At 37.8% G+C, this 27,104-nt stretch overlaps 4 protein-coding genes across 4 annotated transcripts in view; 2 read left to right on the top strand and 2 right to left on the bottom strand.

The window, feature by feature from the left end:
• Nucleotides 1-3,929: 3,929 nt before the first annotated feature.
• LOC134660677 (uncharacterized) lies at nucleotides 3,930-5,717 on the top strand. The gene is made up of 3 exons (XM_063516456.1): nucleotides 3,930-4,280; nucleotides 4,504-4,697; nucleotides 4,906-5,717. Exons 1-3 carry the CDS (start codon nucleotides 4,150-4,152, stop codon nucleotides 5,715-5,717), a joined length of 1,137 nt encoding a protein of 378 aa, XP_063372526.1. The 5' UTR covers nucleotides 3,930-4,149.
• A 755-nt stretch (nucleotides 5,718-6,472) lies between these two features.
• On the bottom strand, nucleotides 6,473-8,578 carry LOC134660676 (uncharacterized). Its single transcript, XM_063516454.1, has 2 exons — nucleotides 8,519-8,578; nucleotides 6,473-7,102 (listed from the first exon to the last, which is right to left on the bottom strand). The coding sequence occupies exons 1-2, from the start codon at nucleotides 8,576-8,578 to the stop codon at nucleotides 6,479-6,481; spliced, it is 684 nt and encodes a 227-aa protein (XP_063372524.1). The 3' UTR covers nucleotides 6,473-6,478.
• Nucleotides 8,579-14,032: 5,454 nt separating this feature from the next.
• LOC134661118 (octanoyl-[acyl-carrier-protein]:protein N-octanoyltransferase LIPT2, mitochondrial) lies at nucleotides 14,033-16,756 on the top strand. The gene is made up of 3 exons (XM_063517067.1): nucleotides 14,033-14,265; nucleotides 15,126-15,338; nucleotides 16,361-16,756. Exons 1-3 carry the CDS (start codon nucleotides 14,109-14,111, stop codon nucleotides 16,702-16,704), a joined length of 714 nt encoding a protein of 237 aa, XP_063373137.1. The 5' UTR covers nucleotides 14,033-14,108; the 3' UTR covers nucleotides 16,705-16,756.
• A 603-nt stretch (nucleotides 16,757-17,359) lies between these two features.
• LOC134661097 (uncharacterized) overlaps nucleotides 17,360-27,104 on the bottom strand; it is a 56,476-nt gene continuing 46,731 nt past the window's right edge. The window contains exons 9-16 of the mRNA XM_063517035.1: nucleotides 22,007-22,129; nucleotides 21,467-21,642; nucleotides 20,744-20,877; nucleotides 19,480-19,619; nucleotides 19,323-19,404; nucleotides 19,064-19,208; nucleotides 18,740-18,953; nucleotides 17,360-18,555 (exon numbers count right to left, since the gene is read on the bottom strand). Of these exons, the coding sequence (XP_063373105.1) occupies nucleotides 18,404-18,555; nucleotides 18,740-18,953; nucleotides 19,064-19,208; nucleotides 19,323-19,404; nucleotides 19,480-19,619; nucleotides 20,744-20,877; nucleotides 21,467-21,642; nucleotides 22,007-22,129 (1,166 nt within the window). The 3' untranslated portion in view covers nucleotides 17,360-18,403. The remainder of the gene's footprint in view (nucleotides 18,556-18,739; nucleotides 18,954-19,063; nucleotides 19,209-19,322; nucleotides 19,405-19,479; nucleotides 19,620-20,743; nucleotides 20,878-21,466; nucleotides 21,643-22,006; nucleotides 22,130-27,104) is intronic.

The raw sequence follows: 27,104 nt of genomic DNA, 5'->3' as shown, positions 1-27,104 counted from the left end.
AAGTAATTTAATAATTAACTAATTGCACTACTGATGAAAAAGACGAAACATATTACGCATAGATATAAATACTTTTTTCGCGCTTGGAGGGTTCGATATTATTTTCCTCACGAAAATCCTTTAAATCCGCGAATCCTAAAGAAGCGGGTCCAAATTATTTAACAGAAGCACGCCAGATGCTGGTGGAGAGTTGCTGAAACTTGTCCGGGTTGCTCATGAATAATTATAAGCGGGGATAGCGGTGATAACTCACTTGGCCGCTGCCGTCCTCCGCGTGACGCCGACCAAGCAAGTCAAAGGAGTAGGCGATATCAAGTAAAATTTATTAGAATTCATAATCTAGACACGCGGTAGCGTGTCCAGCCAAGTTCAATCATCATTATCATAATAGCGGAGCAATTTCTAGTCAGCTTACACCTTTACATCAGGGATGTTGCGAATATCCGCATCCGCATCCGCAACCGCGGAACTTCCGCATTATTTTCAACATCCGCATCCGCATCCGCATAAAATCGATGCGGATTTAATACGGATGCGGATGTGGAACAGGTCGGTACAGGAACGTCTTAGCATCGGCGTAAGTGCTAGACTGCTAGGTAATTTAGTCATTAACCAAAAAAACCTATTAGAAATGAGCAGTCAAGCGTGAGTGGGACTTAATGTACGGAACCCTTGGAACGCGAGTCCGACTCGCACTTGGCCGGTTTTTTGAAAGAAAAATTACTAAAATGTAATATTTGACGTTTTTTATGGTACTATCTTGACATCCGCATCCGCATCCGCATCCGCGGATGTCAAAAAATCGGCATCCGCAACATCCCTGCTTTACATACAACGCAAGAAAAGGTTTGGACAGTAAAGTTAGATATTTTTTGAAGATGTCCGAATTGTAGGATGAGCTCTTAAGTAAGTAACAGACATATTTTTGAAAACAACTGCCTTAAAATAGCTCCTGGATAATATCTGGTGAGTAGGTGACACTTCCTCTTCTTTAAGTATAAAATACCATACTTAGTGTTTTACCATGCCATATACCCAATACAAATTGTGTCCATTGTATTTTATAAGAGGAGATTGTGCAAACTAGGTATTGTGCTGTAATCTTTTTCTAGCTTCAACTTTCGACATCTCTACCATTGAACTCACCTGAGTGCTCTCGGCATACGTGTCACAATTACTGATTTAAGGATTACTGTTTTTCTTAAATCAGTAATCCTTATTAGTTACAATACAAATACTCGCGTGTCACACGGGTGGCACCGAATGTACAACAAGACAAAAGTTGTGTGTGATGTTATGATAAGTCGCTATCTGCTCTTTTCTTAAACCTTTGCTTATTCTCCTTTTGAGGAAACGCCACTTTTTTATGACTTAATTAGCTACATCTCAGGGCACGGGCCCCGCGGCTACGGCCGTGAGGAAGCATGCATACTTTATTGTTCAACAAGGAATTGGGTTAACAAGGGCTTTATGACTTGTAAAATTATAGGTAAGTATCTGCGTTGCTTTGAATTATAACCCTCGTTAATCCCCGTACCCGTGGCCTTTGCGTTAGCTGCCTCGCACAACTAAGCTGTGGAGTGTACTGTCGCCTGTCGTACGGTAGGTATATCCGGACCATTACGAGTTTATGACATTCAAACCTTGAAGAAATGAACGTACTCCCATCTTAAAGGCCGGCAACGAACTGACAGCACAGGTGATGCGGGTGTCCATGGGCAACGGTAAATGCCATCTGGCGATTCGTCTGATCATTTGTCTCCTATACCATGAAAAAAAATATGCTTCCTAATATCTAAAATAGACACACATACTGACATGTTACAATCATGGACCTATAATATATACCTCCATGGTTACAATCATAAAATTAAATGTCGCAAAGTAGGTTGCGTCCTATAACGCACGTTACGTCCAAATAGGACACACGGGATAAGGCTCTATCACAACGGATCAAAGCCTGGGTGCAAAAAAGCGGCGGACGAATCGATCGGGAACTTGGCATTCCTATCACGGAGCGGAGGCCTAGTGCGCCGTCGCCATGGCTACCAGCGCACCGCCGTCAATGGATATCAACCTACCGCCAAAAAAGTTGTACGCTATTTGCAACTTCTTGTAGAAATTAAGGATTTGGATGAATATACTATCTAAAACGTCGTCGTCGTCGTCTAAAACTACTAAAAAATTTACATTTTATATTTTTAAGGGCGATTTTCACAATGACACGGGCACTTGTTTCTTTTATTACAAACCAAATCATTAATAGTTTATTTACCTACCTATTTCTAATTGCATCGGTAGACTTCACCTACTCTTGTTGGTATTTGAACATTTTCGTAAAATTTTGCATTACCTGCAGTAATCAATTTGGCAAGGAATTTGATTAAGGCGGTTTTATCTAACACGTTGCAAAAGTGCTGGACGCGCAGTCAGCTTATCTCACTGCGGTATGCAGATGGCCGCCGTGTTGACTCAACTATGCAGCTGATTGGCTCAACAAACTTTTTCCCTTAAGTAAGTATTCAGTCTGCTTAAGTTTGATCTCGCGTGTAAAAATTAAGCTTAGCGATTAGGTTGTGTCTTTTTGCTTGGTTATTGGGGTTTTTTTAACTCTTACCTTTACTGCAATTTACGGTCGTCCCATTTAATGTGAATAAGTCGTTGTTCACAACCGTTCAGAAGTAGCTTGGTGATTAATAGTAATAATAAGGCAACTAGTTAATGGTTGAATTTTAAAGGAGGCTGACATTTTCACACAACTATAGGTAATGTAACAACCTGTTACCATTTATTATAAATATTATAATAGAAATGTTATTGTAGAAATGTGATAGAAATCTCAGGCCCATCTCCTTTTTGCCAGAAGTCAGTTTTGACATTTATTTATTTCGTAAAACTTGGTAGAACCAAAGAGGTCGGAAGATGAAAAATGCGTCACACTAAAGAGTTCGTTGCATTTTTAGGGTTCCGTAGCCAAATGGCAAAAAACGGAACATGTCTGTCTGTCTGTCCGTCTGTCTGTCCGTCCGTATGTCACAGCCACTTTTCTCCGAAACTATAAGAACTATACTGTTGAAACTTGGTAAGTAGATGTATTCTGTGAACCGCATTAAGATTTTCACACAAAAATAGAAAAAAAACAATAAATTTTTGGGGTTCCCCATACTTCGAACTGAAACTCAAAAATTTTTTTTCATCAAACCCATACGTGTGGGGTATCTATGGATATGTCTTCAAAAATGATATTGAGGTTTCTAATATCATTTTTTTCTAAACTGAATAGTTTGCGCGAGAGACACTTCCAAAGTGGTAAAATGTGTGTCCCCCCCCCCCTGTAACTTCTAAAATAAGAGAATGATAAAACTAAAAAAAATATATGATGTACATTACCATGTAAACTTCCACCGAAAATTGGTTTGAACGAGATCTAGTAAGTAGTTTTTTTTTATACGTCATAAATCGCCTAAATACGGAACCCTTCATGGGCGAGTCCGACTCGCACTTGGCCGCTTTTTTTATCTAGACATCTGAACTTCATCTGAATTAAATCTTCATATCCGCGTCATATCCAGCATTGTCCCATACAAGGTGTTATATTTAAGTATTTAATTACACAAACGGGTCTACTCAGCTGGTGCAACTCAGCTGAAACGTCGGAATTAAAGGTAAAAACAATGAAATATATTGCGGTAGACCCATTTGTGTAATGGGGAATGGATGAAAATATTAAAAGTGCCTGATTATTTTTCTGGTGATAGGACTAACCATTTCTAGTTACAGAAAAAAGTTACAGATTTTTCGGTTGCGTCATACATTTTATAAAAATAAAAACATTTTGCTTCACCGCTCGTCCGGCCCCTTACGGCTGTTAACATGTTTGTCAAAGTCTTAAAAAGTTAAGACTACTTGAATCTGTGGTGGGCAATGACATTGACAGTTGATTGACAGCTTGTCACCTTCTCGCAAAATTCATAACCGTTTGTGCTCTCATCTGGTGAACTGCTTTCTTTGATATATGTGCGACTTATCGACTCGTTTCTCCACCCGGACCTCTGATCTTGCCTGCTTCAACGACGACCTTCGCTTGTGAACCCCGGACCTGATTTTGATAGCAACTTCGACGACCCTTGGCATTTGAATTCGGCAAACATGGATACCGCTGCTTTTGTTAGAGCAAACTCATCAAATTTGCCAAAAGTAGACCCATATATGCTTATGGAGTTTATGAAAAATAGCGACAAACATAATGCTGGTGAAATAAGAGATGCCAAAGCTTTATCGTAAGTATTAACCTTAGAACCTTACCCATACCCCATACCATATCTCACACTACCGCGCGTTATCTTGATCTTGACTTGGCAAGCGAAAAATAAACACGTAGGACCATGGCCATTTTTCATAAAGTGTCTGCACGTGGTCCTTAATTGAATAAGTATCATTTACTCTTACCTATTTTATTATTAAAGAAGTAAGTACTTGTTTATATGATTTTTTTTGTTTAAGGTCTTCAAGAGAATCATATGTTGACACTGCTATTGGCTATGTCGAAATAAAACGGACTGGAAATCTTTGTGATGTAAGAGCGAAAGTTGTTCCTGAACAAAGAGTAACAAGCAAATACTATGTTGTGATGGTCCATCTAGACGAGGCAAATGAATCAATCATAGATACTTCATGTGACTGTGCAGCGGGGGCTGGTAAGTTTTGCTATAAACATGTTCATATTGATTTTGTAGAAGCAAAATGCAATAATTACCTCTTATCTTCATAAGATATTACCATTAAATATTAAAAGATATGTGCTACATGGAATTTAGTCTGTCATTTCAAGAAAAGTGGAGCTTGTGAATGTTCTGAATTAGTAGTACAAGTTTTACTATAGATATGTTTAAAATATATTTTTTTGTTTCTTAGGTGGGTGTAAACATACTGTTGTTATACTACATTGGCTACAAAAACGAAGTGATGAACCTTCACCTACCAGTGTCCAATGCTACTGGACGAAACCCAACCTTAAAAGAGCTCTAGAAAGACCGGTAATGTGTAAAGATTTGGCGAAAGGAGAAGTAGCTGAAAGGGGGCCAAAGGACCCTCGTGTACTAAAAAGACTGAGAGAAGAAGCAATGAAACATGGTTGTGGCAAAAGCCTGCTCAGTGCATATGATCCTGAAAGACCAACTACCATCATGTCAAAATATTGCATTTTTGACATGATGGTAGATTTTTTTGAAAAGGAAAATACTCCAAGTTTCAATAAATTTAAAATATTTAGCAAAGAAGTAATGCGAGAAAATAAAGAAAAAATCATGAAAGAAACGGAAGGCCAAGTGAACTCGAAGCTGTGGCATTCTATTCGACAAGGCCGAATCACGGGTTCAAAGATTTATGAAGTCGCTCATTGCAAGACACCCCAGGGCAGTCTTGTTGAAGAAATATTAGGAGGAAGCAAAGCACCAGAAACGAAAGCCATGAAAAGGGGTAAAATCCTAGAAAAACGAGTACTAAATAAACTAAGAACTGATATAAATAAAGAAATAGAAGAATGTGGATTTTTGATAATAGATGGAATTTTTGGAGCATCGCCTGATGGCATTGGAGATGACTTTGTGGTCGAAATTAAGTGTCCCATTTCTGACAAAACTAAAAAAAACTATATAAAGAATGGGCAAGTTCATGGGCCAAGTGCAATTAGAGATGCTAGCGGCTGGCAAAAATAAGTGTTTGTTCTGTGTAGCGGACCCAAAATTTGAGAGCAACGGGATAATTGAGAAGATTATAGTAAACTTTGATAAAGATTATATCGATAATTTGATGAAAGATGCAGAGAAATTTTGGAAAGAGAATGTGTATCCTGTAATTTTGAAAAGTGCATCTACAGCATAATTCATTATGAACTTTGTATTTATCTTAAATAAATATATTTGTCTTGACCTGATTATTACTCATTTTAACACCTATTGATAGTGTATTGTATATTAGTATTAAAGTATATCAGCCTAACCAAGCCTAACCCTTGAAAAATGCAATGTTAGGCCCACTTGAGGCTGAAACAGATGGACTGCAATCTAGTTACAAGTCCCAGCTGAATTGCAATCCTCTTAATTGGCAAGTTTAAGTGTTTTCTTATCTAGTACCCCAAGCTTTTTGGAGGCATTTAAATAAATAAATATTAAGGGACATCATGGACATACACAGATCAACCTAGCCCCAAACTATGCAAATCTTGTACTAGGCCTAAATACATACATACTTATATACATAGAAAACACCCATGACTCGGGAACAAATATTTGTGTTCATCACACAAATAATGCCTTTACCGAGATTCGAACTCCGGACCATCGGCTTCACAGGCAGGGGCACTACCCACTAGGCCAGACGGTCGTCATTTGGCCTTACCCTCTATATGGCCACAGCACTAGACTTCACTCTGGTTACCTATGATTTGTGATAAAATAAAACAACATAATAGTTAATATCAAACGTCTTTTATTATCGGATTCTGAAGATTACTTAATCCGCACGCTATAATGACTAGGTCGTCCAAATATTTTATGTGTTTGTTATTAACCACAGAGTGAGGTTTTAACATATGGAATTCCCGTATTCTCCTAATTACACGCTCAACGTGCACCCTCAAACTGGCAATCACCTTAGTTTTAATTACATCTTTTTTTAACATTTTTTGATTGGCAAAGACACTAGGAGGTCTTAAGAGTTTTCCATTTTTTGTACTTAGAAGGGATTCAATCTCCTTAAATCCTCGATCGGCCATGATTACCGCATTTAGGGGAAGAACATCAACGAAGCCACTCCACTCCGTGATGGCTTTGTCAGATGTACGTCCCCCATAACCCTGTGAGATGAATGATATGTATCCAGCGGGTGTGCAGCCAATCAAATATTTAATTGTGTTGCATGATTTGTACTGCGACCAAGTCTGCGCTTGCTTCTCTGGATCACTGGGTTTTTCTATTTGAATCTCGAAACAGTCTATAATGCACTGTACATTGGAATATCTAATTTTAAATGCTAATGGTAATTTTTTTTTTATTTCTGTCAGTGGAGGTAAATATATACAATTTTGAAAATATGTCGAAAACTACGACATTCTTTTCAAACACTAAACGTATGGTTGACCTAGCCATTTGAAACTCTTCACTCATCCTAGCAAACGAGTCATTGTTTTTTAATTTAAAGAAAGTTAAAATTATATGAAATGCCAAACAAGAACACTCCTGGGCAATGAAATTAATAATCCACCAAAAGCTTTTTGGCAGACCTAAAAACAATTTAGGTTTGTTGGCAATAATTTTAAGTAGGTGCTCCCTGCCACGTTTTTCAATATGCTCTTGTTGAGCACTCGAAGACGAGTCAAAGTTGGATGTCCCGAACAAGGATGGTGATTGATTGGGGCTCTCCTCAGTGTTGGGTAGTTGCATCATTCGTGATGGTATTACTCTTTCTTTTATTTTTCGCCCACGGAATTGAGTAGCTCTGGTTTGAGTCTTTGCCTGGGCCATAACATACTTGTTTGAAACTCCTATTCTTTTATCACACTGTATAGCTGAGTCAATCTGAAACAAAGATACAAATGTAGCATACCTTAGACTTGTGAATGTTTCATTTAATTTAACGGCCTCCATAGCCTAGTCGGTAGTGACCCTGCCTACGAAGCTGGAGGTCCCGGGTTCGAATCCCGGTAAGGGAATTTATTTGTGTGTTCATCACAAATATTTGTTCCTTAGTTATGGATGTTTTCTATGTATTTAAGTACTTATATATGTATCTATATATTATATATATCGTCGTCTAGTACCCACAACACAAGCCTTATGAGCTTACCGTGGGACTAGGTCGATTTGTGTAAGATTGTCCCATAATATATATATATATATTTTTTTTATATATAGGTAATCAAATTCTTATGCCTAGCGCTAGCGGTAAAACATAGCATTCGCAATATGCTTTAATTATAAGACCAATACAATGTACCTATGATATAACGAATAAATGCGTTCTGATTCTGACCTTATGCCTTTTGTAATAAGGTATACCGATGGACAGTTAATAGTGTGGGCGATGGAAGGTGCATTGGTATACAAATATTAGACATAATATTCATTTCTGAGTTCTGTAAACACATCTTCATGCTCAATGGCCACTAGTAATTTTTACTTAGAGGTATACCTTTTCAAGTCAAGTGCTTATTTCACAACATTGACTTACATTAAACTTGAAAATAAGTGATTTAAGAAAAATTTAATAAAATTTATGATTATCACCCAGCCCGGATTTAGGGTAGAGCGAGTGGAGCGGCCGCTTTAGGCGCCAGATGGCAAGAGGGGCGCCAAAATGGTAAATGAAAAAAAAAAGTTTCAAAAGACGCGAGCTTGGCAGGGGCCCAAAATACGTTTGAAAACTTCAACGAAGGGCGCCAAAGTCGGGACTTTACAGTACAGGTACTGTACCCAAGAATATTAATACATTGTTTGGCATCACTATTATGAATACTTACACTGTGAGAGACCTGCATGCCAGCAGCACTTGAAGTTGATGGCCGATCTTCCATATTCATATTGATTGCAGTTAATGGTTTTTTTGAGAAATTCTTGAGTGTGGCATTTATTTTCAGTCTTGGCTTTGCACCAGAGATCCATTGTCCATAATTTTCTAAATCTTCTTCAAACTGTAAAAATATGAATAAAATATAGCAAACATTTAGGTATAGTTTCATTTTCCAAGTGTTCCCTGGTATTTGCTGTGGCTCACTTACGGAACCTGGGGTCTGCTGGGCAATATAATATTAAGTATTGGCATAGGCACAATTTTTTTTAACTGGAGAAAACTAGGCCTACATAGGATCATGTAAGTACTGACAACTACATCTGTTATTTTAATATAAAGTTTTGAGAAACTCAGTGGTATGAGAAAGGGTTTTTAAACATAAATCGTATTCACATTAAACTATTTTGTTACCAGATTACCTACATTCAATATTTTAATCCATAATTACACAATAAAAAATGGCATTTCATTAAATCTAACATGGAGGTTATTTTTTTTACAGAATAGTAAACAAGACAAGGCATCTTACATTTAAGTGGTCCTCACAGCAAAACAGTGCTCGGCTTGGGCACTTCCTGCCAACCATTTGACACCAACGTTCTTTCAGCTCTTTTCTTACAGTAAAAAACTTCAAATCCGGGTTTTTCAGATCAGTCTTGGAGCAAGTTGGTATAAAGCATGTTTTAGGATCTTTGTACCGTTGATAAGTATTTGTATTCATGGTGCTAAACACGGCACAAAACCAATAGTCCAGTTTCAGTTGCAAGGGTCGTCGAAGTTGCTATCAAAATCAGGTCCGGGGTTCACAAGCGAAGGTCGTCGTTGAAGCAGGCAATATCAGAGGTCCGGGTGGAGAAACGAGTCGATAAGCCGCACATATATATCAAAGAAAGCAGTTCAACTGATGAGAGCACAAACGGTTATGAATTCTGCGAGGTGACAAACTGTCAATCAACTGTCAATGTCATTGCCCACCACAGATTCAAGTAGCTTTAACTTTTTAAGACTTTGACAAATGTCTTAACAGCCGTAATGGGCCGGACGAGCGGTGAAGCAAAATGTTTTTATTTTTATAAAATGTATGACGCAACCGAAAAATCTGTAACTTTTTTCTGTAACTAAAAATGGTTAGTCCTATCACCAGAAAAATAATCAGGCACTTTTAATATTTTCATCCATTCCCCATTAAATATGTGTACAAAACGCGAGAGTTTAAAGACTTTAAAGTGTTATATTTAAGTGTTTGTGGACGATTTTTCTGTTAATATAAAAGAACGAGTAAAATCACATCGATAACTTATTTTTAAATAAAATTAGATATACCTATCCTGAATAAGTAAATATTATATTTAAACGCTCCAAACATTTATTTTAATAAAATTGCAGGGTAAAAAGGGTTTTGTGTGAAAATATATATATTCCTTATATCGTAGCTGATCGAATATCCCATAGCCGTGCATGGCGTTATAGTTTCACAAAGCGTTAGTGCAGGGCTGCCAGATCGTAGAATTGGATACGAAATTCGTATAATGGATTTTTTTTTCGTATCTATTACGTATAGGTGGTCAATCGGTATAATTGGATACAAAAAAAAACACTGATATCAAACTACTGACAATAGTTCAAAAAAGCGGCCAAGTGCGAGTCGGACTCGCCCATGAAGGGTTCCGTATTTAGGCGATTTATGACGTATAAAAAAAAACTACTTACTAAATCTCCTTCAAACCAATTTTCGGTGGAAGTTTACATGGTAATGTACATCATATATTTTTTTTAGTTTTATCATTCTCTTATTTTAGAAGTTACAGGGGGGGGGGACACACATTTTACCACTTTGGAAGTGTCTCTCCCGCAAACTATTGTTTAGAAAAAAATGATATTAGAAACCTCAATATCATTTTTGAAGACCTATCCATAGATACCCCACACGTATGGCTTTGATGAAAAAAAAAATTGTTGAGTTTCAGTTTGAAGTATGGGGAACCCCAAAAATTTATTGTTATTTTTCTATTTTTGTGTGAAAATCTTAATGCGGTTTACAGAATACATCTACTTACCAAGTTTCAACAGTATAGTTCTTATAGTTTCGGAGAAAAGTGGCTGTGACATACGGACGGACAGACGGACGGACAGACAGACGGACAGACGGACAGACAGACAGACAGACAGACATGACGAATCTATAAGGGTTCCGTTTTTTGCCATTTGGCTACGGAACCCTAAAAACAGTGTGTCAATACTGTTTTACAATTTAATGGAACCGTACGTCAACGTCAGGGATATAATTGCAAAAATCGCAAATTGCGGGCGTCCTTCTCTGTCACTCTTATTACGCCTTCATTGGAGTAAAAGAGAAAGACCCCCGCAATTTGCGAATTTCTATCTTCGCGGTAAGACCCCAGTTTTTAAAATATCGATTTAATATTAATTGTTTTTTTTAATTGTGTTCTCGTATAATGCAATCGAATTTCGTATAATTGAAGGCACTGGATTGTATAATCAAAAATTATGTACAGGCAGCCGTGCGTTAGTGGCGTGTTTTTTCGTCGCCACCCCGACTGCGGCGCATGTTATAAATAGCTCGCCTGTCCGGAAGCACATCGTCCTGTTCCTCCGTTTTATCTAGACTGTGTTCACCGTGTTCATGTTGACCTCAAATATACACAACAGGTAAAACTGAGGGTCGACCGCGAAAATCTAATTCGTCGCCTGCCTCTCTAACGCTTGAATGTGCAATAGTGATAGACAGATAACGAAATTACGATTTTCGATTTTCGCGGTAGACCCTCTGTCTACCGACAAAGTTATCAACTTATTCAACAGTACCTATAGTTTTTATAGTTTCGGAAACAAGTGGCTGTGACATACGGACGGACAGACGGACAGACGGACAGACATGACGAATCCATAAGGGTTCCGTTTTTTGCCATTTGGCTACGGTACCATAAAAATGAACCATACCTATATAAAGACTTACTTAGAGATATGTAGGTACTTTTACGGACATTAACATAATATGATCATTAAAAAATCTAAAAAAATCAAATTGTTATATACAGTCGGCAGTCATGTCGCGCTGCAATACTGCCGCAGTATTGTTTTAGCAGTCCGAATCCGAATATAAGTCAGTTTCTCTTTATCACTAGGTACATAGTATAAAAACAAAGTCGCTTCCCGCTGTCTGTCTGTCGGTGTCCCTATGTATGCTGAGATCTTTAAAACTAGGTACCTACGCAACGGATTTTAATGTTGTTTGTTTTAAATAGATAGAGTGATTCAAGAGGAAGGTTTATGTATAATTTGTTAACCCGTGCGAAGCCGGGGCGGGTCGCTAGTCGTCTATAAATTCGTATTTCCCTTCAATGACCACAAAAAAAAACAACCTGTAAGTATTAGGTACCATAATTTTGGTTCCGTACCCAAAGGGTAAAAACGGGACCCTATTACTAAGACTCCGCTGTCCGTCCGTCCGTCTGTCACCAGGCTGTATCTCACGAACCGTGATAGCTAGACAGTTGAAATTTTCACAGATGATGTATTTCTGTTGCCGCTATAACAACAAATACTAAAAACAGAATAAAATAAAGATTTAAGTGGGGCTCCCATACAACAAACGTGATTTTTGACCGAAGTTAAGCAACGTAGGGCGGGGTCAATACTTGGATGGGTGACCGTTTTTTTGCTTGTTTTGCTCTATTTTTTGTTGATGGTGCGGAACCCTGGGTGCGCGAGTCCGACTCGCACTTGGCCGGTTTTTTTAATATACCTATGTCACATTCATACATAAAGCGGCTGTTTATCGTATACAGCTAATATAATTGCTGGTATCCATTGTCTTAAATGTTACTATGCTAAAAAAACCGGCCAAGTGCGAGTCGGACTCGCGTTCCAAGGGTTTCGTACATTAAGTCCGACTCACGCTTGACTGCATATGTCTAATAGGGTTTCCTGTCATTTATAGGTAAAGAACTATTTTGTGTATTTTTTGTACTGAGAATATGACGAACTCAAAAAGTGACCTAACTCGAAAGTCTCCTATTAAGAATGTGACATAGGTACTCTGCCTAAACCAAATCCAAGCGAACGAATTCGTGGGCAACAGCAAGTACATAATAAATACGTAACTATATACCTACCTACAAGGTAAATGAGATAAGAAACCAAAGACTTTGGATAAGATATTACTTATGGGCTCTGAAAGTTTCACTCTAAAACGGTGGAACCAACGAATAGGTGGGCATTTTCACTTAACTGTGCACCTTTAACGGCCAGTTAGCAATCGTTACAAAACTGACGGTCAATGTCAGATCCCATACATTTTGTCAGGAATGTAACGGTTAGACGTTACTGAAACACGACTTAAGTCGCGCTTTAAGGTGCACAGTTAAGTCAGAATGCCCAGCCAGGAACGTTGTAGGTACTTGTAGTGGACCTCACTTAAAGATGTATTCTTATTCTTACTGACCACTTCTTTAGATTTTTTGTCGATACCCACTTATTTAGGAAAATTGTATTTTAATAATCATATCCGATACGTAGGTACTATACGAAAAAGTCTTACTTGGATAATTGGTTTTCATTAATATAAAGTCTCAAGTGTAGCGGTAAGTCATTTCGAATATGATTTGTACTTGAGTCCATGCACATCCTACTTGCGGTTACTAACCGGCGGCCGCCGGCAAGCTTATGTATATTATATTATTATGATACAACATATTTACATTACTTAATTGGAATGCTTTAAATTAAACCTTACCCCTGTTGTCATCGCCTGAGAGAACTCCACATCTTTGTCGTCACTGACACTTATTCCATACATAAGCAACGATGTCATAAGAGTTATTTTTCATCAAAACTTAAGTTGGATGGCCGTTGACATGAATAAAATTACACGATACAAGCTGCAACATAATCCTTGTCAGTATTAATTTCAAACCAACTTAATCATATCGAGTCCTTGTGAAACCCAAAAAGTAAAGTTTGTGTACTGAGTAACTTAAAAATAGTAATGTTTATATTGACAGCTGGTTTACGTAACGTACGAAACACCGCCCTACGGCCAGGGAACACGGGAAACTGAATTGAATTGACTGAAAAGATGAAAGCACCGCACTCTCGCTGCGGACGAAGAAAACAGTATTTTGATTACAGCGCCACTTAGCGTGGAGTAGCTGAACTTGTGTGACGTTACATGTAACACACTCTTTGTTGCCATAAACATTATCATTACATATTATCAAAAATATTTTAAAAATATGTTGCAAACCACCTTTTAACGACCTTTTTTCGATACAACGTACTTCTCAACATTAACTTATTGTCCGCTTTATAATAATTTATTTTATTAGTACGAGCAAACATTGTGATTGTGATCGAACTGTCAGTGTCAAGTTGACTTAGCTTTTCGTCCTTTCATTTGTTTTTAAAAATTATTTTATAAATATGACAAAGTAAAAAAAACTAAAATTATAAAAAAGCCATAAACGAAGTTATTGTAACTAATAGTTGGTTGGGATTTACACATTATTTTTTACAGCAAAATGGTGAAAATCTGGAATTTGGGTCTGATGAGCTACGACACGGCCCTAAAGATTCAAAGGGCTATAGTTCGTAAACAACTGGAGTCCATGATGAATGGCAAAGGCAGTGATTGGGATACTCTCCTATTACTGGAGCACAGGCCTGTGTACACTGTGGGTTAGTAAACAAACTTATAATGTAACCTGAGGACATGCATTATAGCAGCCTGTAGAGCTTTTATAAAAGGGTTTATAATTGTAACAAACAAGGCAATCTCTAACCCTAAAATTTGCATTACTTGCACAACAACATAACACAACTTAATCTTGCAAGGTCCTCTAGGCCAGCGGTTCTCAATCTTTTTTTTTGATGGAACCCTTTTGGAAAGCGAAATACTTGATGGAATCCTACAATAAAACAATAGTTTTTAGAAGTGTATTTTTTATTAAATAAGCATAATTCTAAATTCTTGCGGAACCCCTGCAGGGGTGTCGCGGAACCCTAGGGTTCCGCGGAACACACTTTGAGAATGACTGCTCTAGGCCAATTTTATATTAAGCTCGACCCGCCCCGGCTTCGCACGGGTCAACAAATTATACATAAACCTTCCTCTTGAATCACTCTATTAAAAAAACCGCATCAAAATCCGTTGCATAGTTTTAAAGATCTAAGCATACAGACAGATAGCGGGAAGCGACTTTGTTTTATACTATGTAGTGATATGTATTATTTCTTCTAAATTTTCGTTGTAATTTTACATGTAATAATGTGTTGATATTGGAGCAATAGGTAAAGAATATTTACTTAGGTACTGACATATATTGCCTAAAATGGCCCATTTTACAAACTTGTACAAATAAGTTGATTTCAATGCTCGGACTACTTTCTCACAAGAGATGCTAAGCTGCTAGAATGTGCATATTTCACCTACATATTATAAATTGTTTAATTTTGTACCTTATTCTACCTCAATAATAATCTTTACACTTGTCTGGTGGAAAAGTTGTAGGTAAGCTAAGATTGAAGTATAATTTTAGGAAACAGAGATCAGACATCTAAAGAAGAAGTACAGAGACTGACTTCCTTGGGAGCAGCATTTAGGAAAACAGACAGAGGTGGTCTGATTACTTTCCATGGCCCTGGCCAGCTTATAGCCTACCCAATCATTAACCTGAAACACTTCAAGCCTAGTGTAAAGTGGTATGTCACCAACTTGGAGGAGACAGTCATAAATGTTTGTTCCGAATTAGGTAAGTTTTGGTGTGTTTATATTTTATATGTGTTTCTAGGACCACAATAACAGGAAACACCATTGATTATCATGCTAATCCCAGTGTGGCCATATGAAAAGTGTCCTTTATCGCGATAATTAATCTGTTGATGTGACGCGTTTCCCGTTAGTTTGGCCCAGGCTTTATAAATAGTTCAGATAAAACAAAAGACTAATGTGATTCCTAAAGCAAGAGAAGCAAGTTCAACCTTTAATCTATCTCAATTTGTGCTGCCATGCGAATGGATAATTCTGAATGGACTATTCAAATCATACTTACATATGTTAATACATCCTAATAATTACTTTGATACATGATCATTATCATATGTTGTGAATTGCAATGTTTTTATTATGCCATGCTGCAAAGCATAATTAATAAAAGTCAAAAGCTATGTGAAACAGTTGTCGGAATGGCGGATCAATAACTTAAGACAAGGGAATTAAAGCATAATGGCTTATACTTGTACCTATTTTCACCTAAGATAATGCACTCTAAGATCTTGATACAAAAGCCACTGGGACTTGAGTTCTATAGGTAGATGCTTCGCAACTGCTATGCAATGTCAATTGTCAATGCCACTGCAATGGAATATTTTGCATCTGATCAACTGTGCCTAATCTGCAATTCTCTAATTTGATATAGGTATTTACTTTCATATAATTATAATCATTGCAATTATGCTTTTTTTATCTGAGTGCGCACTGTGGGGCAAAATTGACCTTTTTCTTGCGTCCTGTATATGTTTTTTCCAAAATATGTAAACGCCAATCTTCATTAATTTGAAATTGAGGGAAGGTCTTCTAAGACCATTTTCGCGTAGCAGCACGGTATCTGGTAGCTGCTCTCACTGACCCAATAAGAAAATCCAACCTGTATAGTTTTGAAAATCACTACAGACCTTTATAAAGCTTAAGTTTCTAAATAAAACCACATACAGCGTATTTAGTTTAAAATAATTGTAGCACACTGTAGCAATGTGACAGAGCGTATATTTTCAGGGCTAACAGGAAAAAGGTCGCCGTACACCGGTGTGTGGATCAACGACAACAAGGTGGCCGCGATCGGCGTGCACGCCTCGCGGTACGTCACGTCGCACGGCGTCGCCATCAACTGCGACAATGACCTGTCGTGGTTCGACCCCATCGACCCCTGCGGCATCGAGGACAACGGTGTCACCTCCTTGTCTAAAGAAACCGGCCTGCCTTGCTCTATAGAAAAAATTACCCCCATGTTTATACGGAGTTTTGATAAGGTGTTCGACTGTAAAAGTGAAAATCTTGAAGTAGACACGCAGACAGAAATTATAAATAGTGTTTACAATAAGCTGCTTGATACGCAATGAGTGCTCGCGAATGTTATTTATTATTTTTTGGACACTTACAATATTTGTGTTTTTTACGTTGCATGCGTTTTGCCTTATTGTGATGCCATAATCTTAGGCCAGATACAAAAATGATAGTTGGATTAGCCAATTTACTGGTTTTGTGCCTACCTAATTTGTACTTATTGACACATCTATTTGGTAAATTGATGCAATCGAACTGCCATTTCAGTATCTGGGCAACTTTTTTGTTTGTTGACTTTTTTGTCAGATTTTGATAAAATTTGGTGGATATAAGCAGTTTCTTATATTGTATGTCATTAAGTTTTAAATTTACCTCCGACGTTTCGTGGGCAGCGTTGTCGCCGTGTGGTTTCGGCGAAGATTGGCTAAAGTTGATATCAACATCTTCTAGGCGCGCGAGTTTTTCGAACTACCCATACTTGGTCTTGTTTATTAACTTCAACGTTTTGAAATTGTATGTCCTTACAAATCTTCCTCTGAATTACGAAAAAATATGATATTTTTGTAACTCAACGGAAAATATATTAAATTACCAAATTTTATCAATATCTGACCAAAAACTACAGCTAATAAAATAGTACTTAAATTAACTTTAAAAGGAGGGGGTAAATATTTATTTTTTATGAAATTATTGAGTTAAATAAAAAAGAAATAAGTTTCTACAAGTTTATTTCATTTGTTAAATAATGAAAAAATAAATAAGTCAATTGATTTAACCTAAATAAATAAAAGATGAAGTCTCAAGTTGGGTTAGGAGAAACGACAAGTCGACGACTTCCGGAAGGCATGTACATTGGTACTCGTAACTGTTGCGTCTTAGCTCATTTCATCGAAACCCAACTGAAAGTTCGTGGATAGTAATCCGCTGCCTCCGCGGCAACGGCGTATTTACATACAACGCGTAGCTACACACACGACACGACACGGTACTGTCGACCCGGGCGCGCCCGCTCCACGGCCACCTGTGCTAGGAGGATCCCGGGGACGCCCATCACCAACACCGGACACCCCCAAGCTAATTTGCTATTTGTTATCATACTTTACACTACTTTTATATAAATAAACCTAATCGATAAATTCTAAAAAATAATTACGCTAAAATGTCAAGAATACAACAATCTACTAAGAGTTATCAAATTCAGAATAGTCCCCTTGAATCTGTGAAAAATAAACTAATTACTAGACTTATTTATTTCTATTATTCTCAGGGATTATTCCAAAGATCTATAATTTAAAACTTTGTTTCCGCCTTAATATTCAAAATTGTACAAACACTGGTCAATTGTTTAAAAAAGTATCAAATACTTAAATTAATAAATGCATTGCTAAAATCACTAATTTTATGTATAGGCATATACCTTAATCTAAGTGTAGCATGAAATTGCTGCCTCTATAATTTGTCGGTGTAACCACCCATAATAGGTACTTCATTGTATAACTACTCGTTAAACTACTTACTTATTATTTAATAAATGCTTATAAATGCAATAAGTTACCTCTAAGGTAAATGCAGAAGGCGCGGTGGTTAAGTACAAAATACTGCGTACAACGGTGCGCATCGAGGTGGACGGAATTACGACCTGATTACAGTTATTTAGTATTTATAATTTATGTCGATTTTGTCAGTCATTTGTATCACATGTGCCTCGATGAAGCAAACGGATGTCGGGTCGCATATGAAGGCTGTTGCGCGTGCCTACGAGAGGTGCTTGGGCGGCGCGAGCCACTTGCGCATGTAGTAGCAGAAGACGGTGGCGATGTACAGCAGCACGAGCAGCGCGCACGCCACGCCCAGCAGCAGCACCGAGCCCTTGCTCGGGCACGGCTCCACTATCGTCACGGTTTTCTCTGTAAATAAACAATGCTTGTAAACTAACTTACTCAAGAGCGCGTAACACAAAATCGACCTACAGTTAGCTGCGGTACGTAACGACACCGATATCAGCGGGCAATGATATTCCGCATTATTTTATCTGCCTAGAAGAAAATTGCTACTAGTTACACTGTGTCAACGATGTCTATGTGTACGTACCACCAAAACTGGTCTCCGACGCAGTACCACCGGGCTTATCGGAACGCAGGAAATCTGTGCTCTGTCTTTCATCTCCGAAATCAAGTACAAGGATTTCCTGAGAAATGTTCATGTCTTCTTCTTGGCTGCGGGCTTCCCCGGTTTCATTGTGAGGCAAAGAACGTTTCTTCCTGCCCCATGATTCCAAAGATTCTCTGCCCCATTCGCACACCGCCTGTAATGAAATAATTGTTTCGTGTTAGGTATTGAATTACCGAAATATAGTTATGATTAAATGGGTTTCACATGAAACTAATAATAATTAGTAATAATTCATAGACTCACTGGTTCACAAGGTCCAAGGCAGTATTTAACATTGCACTGGAAGATGACTCCATAAGACTCGGTGAACCGGAATGCTTCGTACACGGACTGAAGAGCGTTGCCATCGGGAGTGAAAGCCGGGAAGATGCCAGGGTCAACGGGGCATCTAAACAGGAACATTTTTTGATTATTGACCTTATTTCTTTATCGACCTTGATGTAAAATACAAAATCACGCAGAAGAATACCATTAAGTCACGACAATCACTTCGAGTACTCACCCTTCATCGTCAATAATCTGGAAAGTACTCTTCGAGTCCTTGGCCATCGCCACACAGCTGCGGGCGAAGATGCCATACGGAGCTGAAAAAAACACCAAGATATTAGGACCATATCCCTATCTACATGATTCACTAAAGACGAAAATGCGTGTCTCACTGTCTTCGGGAATTTCGATGCGGAAGGTGAGGCGGTCTCCAATGCGGACGGTCTCGACCTCGCGCTGGCGCGCGTCGAGGATGCGGATACGTGGGGGCGGGGCCTCGGGCGCCGCGGTGATGGAGATCATCTCCGGATCCCTACAAATACACAACGTTGTAAAACAACTCTGACACTTATAAGTCTTATAACTATTTTCGTTTTCGTTCTTCAAATGAGAGCAATAAAAATTCCATCGCGTAAGGATTAAACGCTTATTAATCTTATTATATTTAACTTAAATCACGGGAACATGTTTACATTACAAAGTAGCCAGACCATTAAACTAAGTAGCGGCAATGTGGGCCGGCTCGGCTGCAGTTAAGGTACCTCATTGACAGTAATCACGATCTTTATCGTACCGTGCTTCGGGTAACCTCATTAAAATACATACAAAGTCTGGTGAAATTGCGTTTAACGTTGCTGCACACGTCCTCACACCATTTCTCGCTTAAACATATATAAACCGAATTGTTATGCGTTTACAATACAGACGCTCGATTGAATTTTAAAATTCTATTCGCATGGGAATTAGTTCGTGTATAAAACTGAACTGTGCCCTGTTTATCAAAAGCTTGATATTTGATAAACTATGTTATCTTATAGTTCTGACACTTAGAGACATTTACACCTCTAAATAAGTTTAGATTTTATTTATTTCCATGTATCAATTTTTTTTTTAATAATATTGTTATAGTTTTTTTTATGTAATTCGACATTAAGATGCCTTATTTATACATCTCTAAGTAATTGTAATTCTAGTTTGATTTGGCAGTTGCAGTTAGTTGTATTTTATAATTGTTGATGTATTATTTACTTTATTTTATAATATGGATATAAAAATAAAATACAAAAACAATACAAAATACATATAAACACATTATAAAAAACCTAACCTAGGGTGCCGCCAGCAGCGGGGCAATGATGATGTATTATTATTATTATTTTTTGCTTGTATGTAAATTCAATGTTGAAGTGTAAAAGTGCCCTTGTGGCCTATTTGCTGAATGAATGTTGAAATTTTGAAATCTTGTAACTTGTAATACCAGTGGAAGTCCCTTTTTGAAAGCTTTTGTTAGAAAGGGACTTCCACTTGTATTACAAGTTACAAGCTTTTGATAAACAGGGTACTGGTATACGACCATCTTAAGTTCCCTATTGATACCTATTACCTACCTACATATATATACAAAGTTCTCGGCGGTGAATAGATCGGTTTACTAACCTGATGGGCACCATTCCAAAGGTAATATTCTTGGAGCTCATGTCGTACGTGCACTTGACTTTGTAGATCTTATCCGCCTTGGTCATTACGACACTGTGATGCTGAAGGACGACAGTATTGGAGTACACTCCGGTCTAAAATTAAAACGAATTGTTAACTAGTCATCATTAGATATGAACGTGCAAATAGTTGGACAACAAACATATATTTAACAAATACGTTGCCATAAGTTCTCTCGCTGATATCTTCTTTCACACAAACGCTGCAATGTACTCGTAACACAGACCAATGTGACTCGTAGGGCTCATTTAGACGGTGCGAGAACTCGCATGCGAGTTTAATTCCATTGCGTCATTTAACCGGTCGGCTGAATTGATGTATCCCCAATGGTCCGCAATGTAACTAAAATCGTATACGAGTTCGCGCGCCGTCTAAATGAGCCCTTAGTATAGAATGCGGAGTTAATCGCGCTCAGAGCAAAGACCGGTCTCCCAGATATTAGACTATTGTAGCGTAACCATGCACCTTCATAGCCACAAGCTAAACATATGTGTATTTTAGAAAAACCTTCGTCCGAGCTGTAGTATGTGACCGCAATTGCTTCAAAGTATTGCTAAGAGAAACTGAGTTTACCTAACGGGTCTGATTCTGCTAATAGTTTCAAGCACATACAGCACAGGGTCATTTGGCACCGTTAAAAAGAGTGTAGTGTGGATTACTCACGACGCTCTGCGTGTTGCAGTCCTGGCCGGCCATGGTGAGGTCGAGACGGAAGAGGTCGCTGTTGACCACGTCGATGTTGCACGTCTCCGAGCGGCCGAGCGCGTAGATGCGCCCGTTGAACGGCTTGTTCGTTCTGACCTGCACCGCGATTCGCGTGTCCTTGCACAGTACCGACACTGAGGAAACACCGGGTAAGCTCACCTTTACTTTGAACATTTTAGAAACTGTAATATATTGTAACTGTAATGTATTGTATTGTGTCTTTCCCATGATTAGTTATACTAATATAACGACATGACACACATTAAAATCCGTCAAACCGTTTAAGCTGAAGGGCGTCCTAATACTTAACAGATAATGTAACAATAAATACGTATACCCACTCGAGAACTATAGCATACTCGTAGTTTAGTATTTAATTTACTTACAATTTCCTTCCATCTGCTTTAGTCGGGTAAAACTAATTTTGCTTTTATGGTCGAATGCGACAAGTTTTTTTTATTTCTTTGCGATATCGATATTAGATAGTTGCATATTTACCATCGTAACAAGTGCCAGTCTTGTCACAGTTAGCGTCGTTTCGTGTCAAGTTGCTGGAAGGGTTAGTGTCCTGCTGGTGCTCGATTGTTACCGGCAGCTCTCCATTACTGGTGCTGGGTGGCTCTAAAACAAATAGAAAAGAATAATTAAATTCCTTTTTCTCCTTGCACCAATTTTACATGTCTCTGTTTGGCCCGATGGTTGACTGGTAGAGAATGCCATTAGGCATTAAGTCCGCCATTTGTACATTATTTTTGTGTATTGTGCAATAAAGTTTAAATAAATAAATAAATAAATAAAAGAAAAGGTTGTAGGGCCTGACTCGTATCCCACCAACTAATGAGGGCTCTACTGTAATAAAAATTACTCTCTAATAATGCCGAACAAATGTATAAAGCGCACGTACTCGACCATCCGAACCTTTGATTAGGCTTGCTGTAAGTGCGCGCCTCGCGTATCATCATAATCGAACAAGATTGCAGCACCGAACCACAGTGGAGTATCCTAATCAGCAACCGAACTGCAAACTTGCTTTTAAATCAATAGCCTTACAGACATGCGTCGTTTCCAAAGCGAGAATAGTACTCGGTAATTTTACTAAATATAGTCAATGTTGCAATTTCACAAGACGTTAACGCGACCAACACGTAAACCTATTGAAAGCACTCATAATACAAGCCGCACTGCTAATGATAAGTGTACTGTGACCGCAGCTCCGCTGCGCGGCGGTAACACGCCGACTGCAATTACCGCGCAGCGCAAACCTGACAACCAAGGGCTATTCTAGATTTTCACACGCAATTCGAAACTACATGGTCCCATCGAGACTCGCCTACTAATCTCCAGAGCGAATGCTCGTTGTTAAAACCTCATGAGTTACAAGTTACAACATAACGTGTCGTTATGCGAGGTACAGCCGCCGCCGCGCCATAATCTACTGTTTTGTCAACGCAATTAGCAGGCAGATGAGTCTATTACGAGCGACGGTGCATGTCATTGTATGTATGTATGAGCAAACACTGCACATGAACAAACAATGGCCACATTTTTTCACAAGAAGTTGGTGAGACAATCATATTGTCATAGAACCAGTTTATCTCATTAATCTAATTATGTTCAATAATGATACATTGAATGAATTAACATTATTAAATATAGGCAGGTATATTTAAAATGAACTTTTTGATGTAGAAAGTAGGCAGTGGTAAATTATAGTTACGCATCAGACATGGTAAGTCAAAAATTTTTCTAAATTTCATTATGGGATTGGACACCAAAATGTATCGCCTATTTTAGACCAAATAATAATGAAAACGCTTACCTAAAATATAATTTCATTTTCCGGTTACAATAGCGCACATTAGATCCTACCTAGTATTTAATGAAATATTATACCGTAAAATCAGAGACAGTTAAATAGATACAATTATTTTCGCTCTATAAAGGAGCCGAGATTACTTGTTTGTAATGTTGATGTCGCTTCAAGTACACAGAATCCGTTACATAGCTAAACAAGAAAACAGTAATCAGCTGTCATCGACACTTCATCAAAAAGACCAATAAAAATGCAACAAAGAAGTGGCCAGTGAACTCGGTAACCTTGCTATTACGGATAATAAATTAATGCTATAGTTTCTATAAAGCTTGTTATCAACTTTGCAATATAAATCATGTAATCTACGTCAACTTTAAAGCAAGGCATAAGCTGGGTAAAAGCACGTAAAAGTACCAATTAACCTAGACAAGTAATTTACTTACCCTTTTCAAATGCCTATTAGGCACCTTGCTTTCCTAATTCGTTATCAATTTATCATATAATACAAATGCATGTATTTCTAGGTATATCGTTAGAACAGAACAGTAGGCACCTAATATACTTAATACCTACCTGGTTTTAGGATCAGAAAATTACGCTAACGGTCGAATTCGCCTACGTTTCTTTAATGCCGATAATTAATCTTAATAAAACCGGCCAACTGCGAGTCGGACTCGCGTTTCAAGGGTTCCGTACATTAAGTCCGACTCACGCTTGACTGCACATTTCTGATAGGTTTTCCTGTCATCTATAGGTAAAGAACTATTTTGTGTATTTTTTTCAAAATTTTAGACCCAGTAGTTTCGGAGATAAGGGGGGGAATGGTCATATTTTGCCTATTTTCTTGAATAACTGCGAAACTATTAATCCTATAATTATAAAAAATATATATTTTAGATTCTTACAATGCGCTCTTTCATTTGATATGTAACATGATATAGTTTGAAAAACTTTATTTTTCAATTTTCTCATTTACCCCCCAAAAATGGGCTCCATATTTAAAATTCATTTGTTTACGTTACACGTCCATTTTTGGGTCGCAAACTTACATGTGTGTGCCAAATTTCAACTTAATTGGTCAAGTAGTTTCGGAGAAAATAGGCTGTGACAGACGGACGGACAGACAGACAGACGCACGAGTGATCCTATTAGGGTTCAGTTTTTTCCTTTTGAGGTACGGAACCCTAAAAACGGACATTTAGCCGACTTAATAACATTTACTCATGGACCTAGAATATTACGGACAGAGTTTCGCTTACAACACAACTGTGATTCCAACATCCACCAGTTTCATAGTATTTACGCGTGACACACACACATTGACAGCCCACATCCACCAGTTTGCCGTCAGACGAGTCGAAACGTCATTGAAGTAAACATGTCGAAGAAAAATATAAAATATGCCGGCATGCGTAGTTAAATCCTGCTGGAATTGTACCGATCGAAAGAAAAAAAGTCACGGAATAACTTTTCATACTTAAGTTTATCAATTAGTACGTAAAATCACGATAATTTGTTGTTTATAAATTATCAAACTGCAAAACAGGAGTGTGACCAGTAACATGAATAGGGTAATTTCCCGAAAGTAGGGTAATTGATACCCTTCTTATTAAATCATTATGTATTAAGAGATCATTTAGGTAAATGGTTAAATTATTGATTGTGCATTTCAAACTAGGTCGGTATGGTAATTTCCCGATACTAAGGAGCGATACTTAACGTTTGTTTGTTATGATTATAATTTTTTGTTGAAAACCAGATATGTTTCAAGTTAAATGTATAAATTAAAAAAACATGACGAACTGATTCCATTACGATGCTAAATATCATTAGGTATTGAAAATAATGTTTGCACAAAGTAATTGTGCAATGTTGCGCATTTTCAAGACCTATAAAATCAGATACGTACACACCTATTTTATGGTCTAACGTAAAACTATCCTAATTTTTTTATTTGAAAACAAGGACGATATTAAAAATAATTGTTTCACCATTAGGGGAGAATTTGTGTTACATGGTAACACTCGTCTACAGTCTACACGCACACATTCAAACCGTCCGCCATTGCAGTGTCACAGTTTGTCTTAGGTGACAGTCCGTCCGTAATATTATAGGTCCATGCATTTACTCTTTCTTATGTCATCCTAGTTGCATTGTTGATTGTTCACTAAACCTTGTCTCCTCAACAAGAACGAAATTGCGGATTTCTTGTTTATTTATTACTCTTATACAGGGTGCTTCCTGTAACAGGAGCAATCAATTAAACTGTAGGCTGTACTCCTCAAACTGACCAACATTTGTTCAGCAACTTTTGAAAATAACTCATGTTTTGATTTTTATTACACTTAAACTTTAAAGGTTATTCTAAGACGCAATGTATTGCAAATTTTGTTATGCGTGACAAGCAACGTCAAACACACTGATGTCAGCGTACATTGAAGGCAATATTTATTTTGTATGAAAAAGAGGTAGTCTAAACTAAAGGATTCATATTTTTTTTTTATAAGTGGCTGAACAAATGTTGGTCAGTTTGAGGACTACAGCCTTTAGTTTAATTTATTGCTCCTGTTACAGGAAGCACTCTGTATAAGGCTACACTTAACTATTTATTACGACTTTTTTTTCGATTTTGAATTTAATTGCTTTCAATCGTTACATAAATACGAGGGGTGTTCAAAATATTCTCGGTATGAGAATGAAAACAAACAAGTACGAAAAGTTTGATATTTTTATTTTTCAATATACTCCCCCCCTATGTTCATACACTTAAAAGATCGATCAATTATTTTTTTTAATCCCTCGTAAAAATATTTTTTATCTTTCGTGTAAAAATGCTCCTCCACTGCCGCCTTCAATGCTTCATCGTCAGAAAATTTATTTCCACGCAGATCCTTTTTAAGATTGGGGAGCAAAAAGAAGTCGCTGAGGGCTAAGTCCGGACTATACGGTGGGTGAGTAACAGTTTTAAACCCACATTCAACAATAGCTGCCTTGGCAATATGAGCAGTATGGACGGGGGCGTTGTCATGCAGAAGCAGAATACCTTTGGTTAACTTTCCTCGCCTCTTTTCTTTAATTACATCCTTTAATTGACGTAGAATGTTAGCGTAGTACTGTCCTGTGATATTTACACCTTTTTCTTTATAATCGATTAGTAATACTCCTTCACAATCCCAAAATATCGTGGCCATGACCTTGCCAGCTGAAGGGATGACCTTGAACTTCTTGGGATGAGCTGAACCCTTAATGTGCCACTGCATGGACTCTTGTTTACTCTCTGGGTCATAATGATGAACCCAGGTTTCATCTCCAGTAACTATTCTTTGCAGCACCTCATCAGGATTTTCACCGCACAGGTCAATAAAATCGGAACAACAAGCTACACGCATGTCTTTTTGAAGCCGAGTCAGCATTCGCGGAACCCATCTTGCACTTACTTTTGACATATTAAGATGGTCATGTATAATATCATGTACGGTACCAATAGAGAGATTGGTTACTTGTGCTATAGATTTTACCTTCACTCGACCATCTTCCAATATAAGTTTTTCCACTTTATCAATATTTTCTTGTGAAGTAGCTACTACAGGCCGGCCAGGTCTAGGGTCATCTTCAATACTCTCCCTTCCGCGTTTAAACTCGCTTGACCACTTTTGAATAGTAGATAAAGAAGGAGCAGACTCACGGTAAACACAATCCATTTCCTCTTTTATGGTTTTTTGATTTTTACCCTGTTTTGTCAAGAATTTTATCACGCATCGATGTTCTAATTTAGTTAACATT

The sequence above is a fragment of the Cydia amplana genome, chromosome Z, assembly GCF_948474715.1.
Source record: "Cydia amplana chromosome Z, ilCydAmpl1.1, whole genome shotgun sequence".
Taxonomy (NCBI): domain Eukaryota; kingdom Metazoa; phylum Arthropoda; class Insecta; order Lepidoptera; family Tortricidae; genus Cydia; species Cydia amplana.
This window is presented reverse-complemented; position numbering and strand designations above follow the sequence as displayed.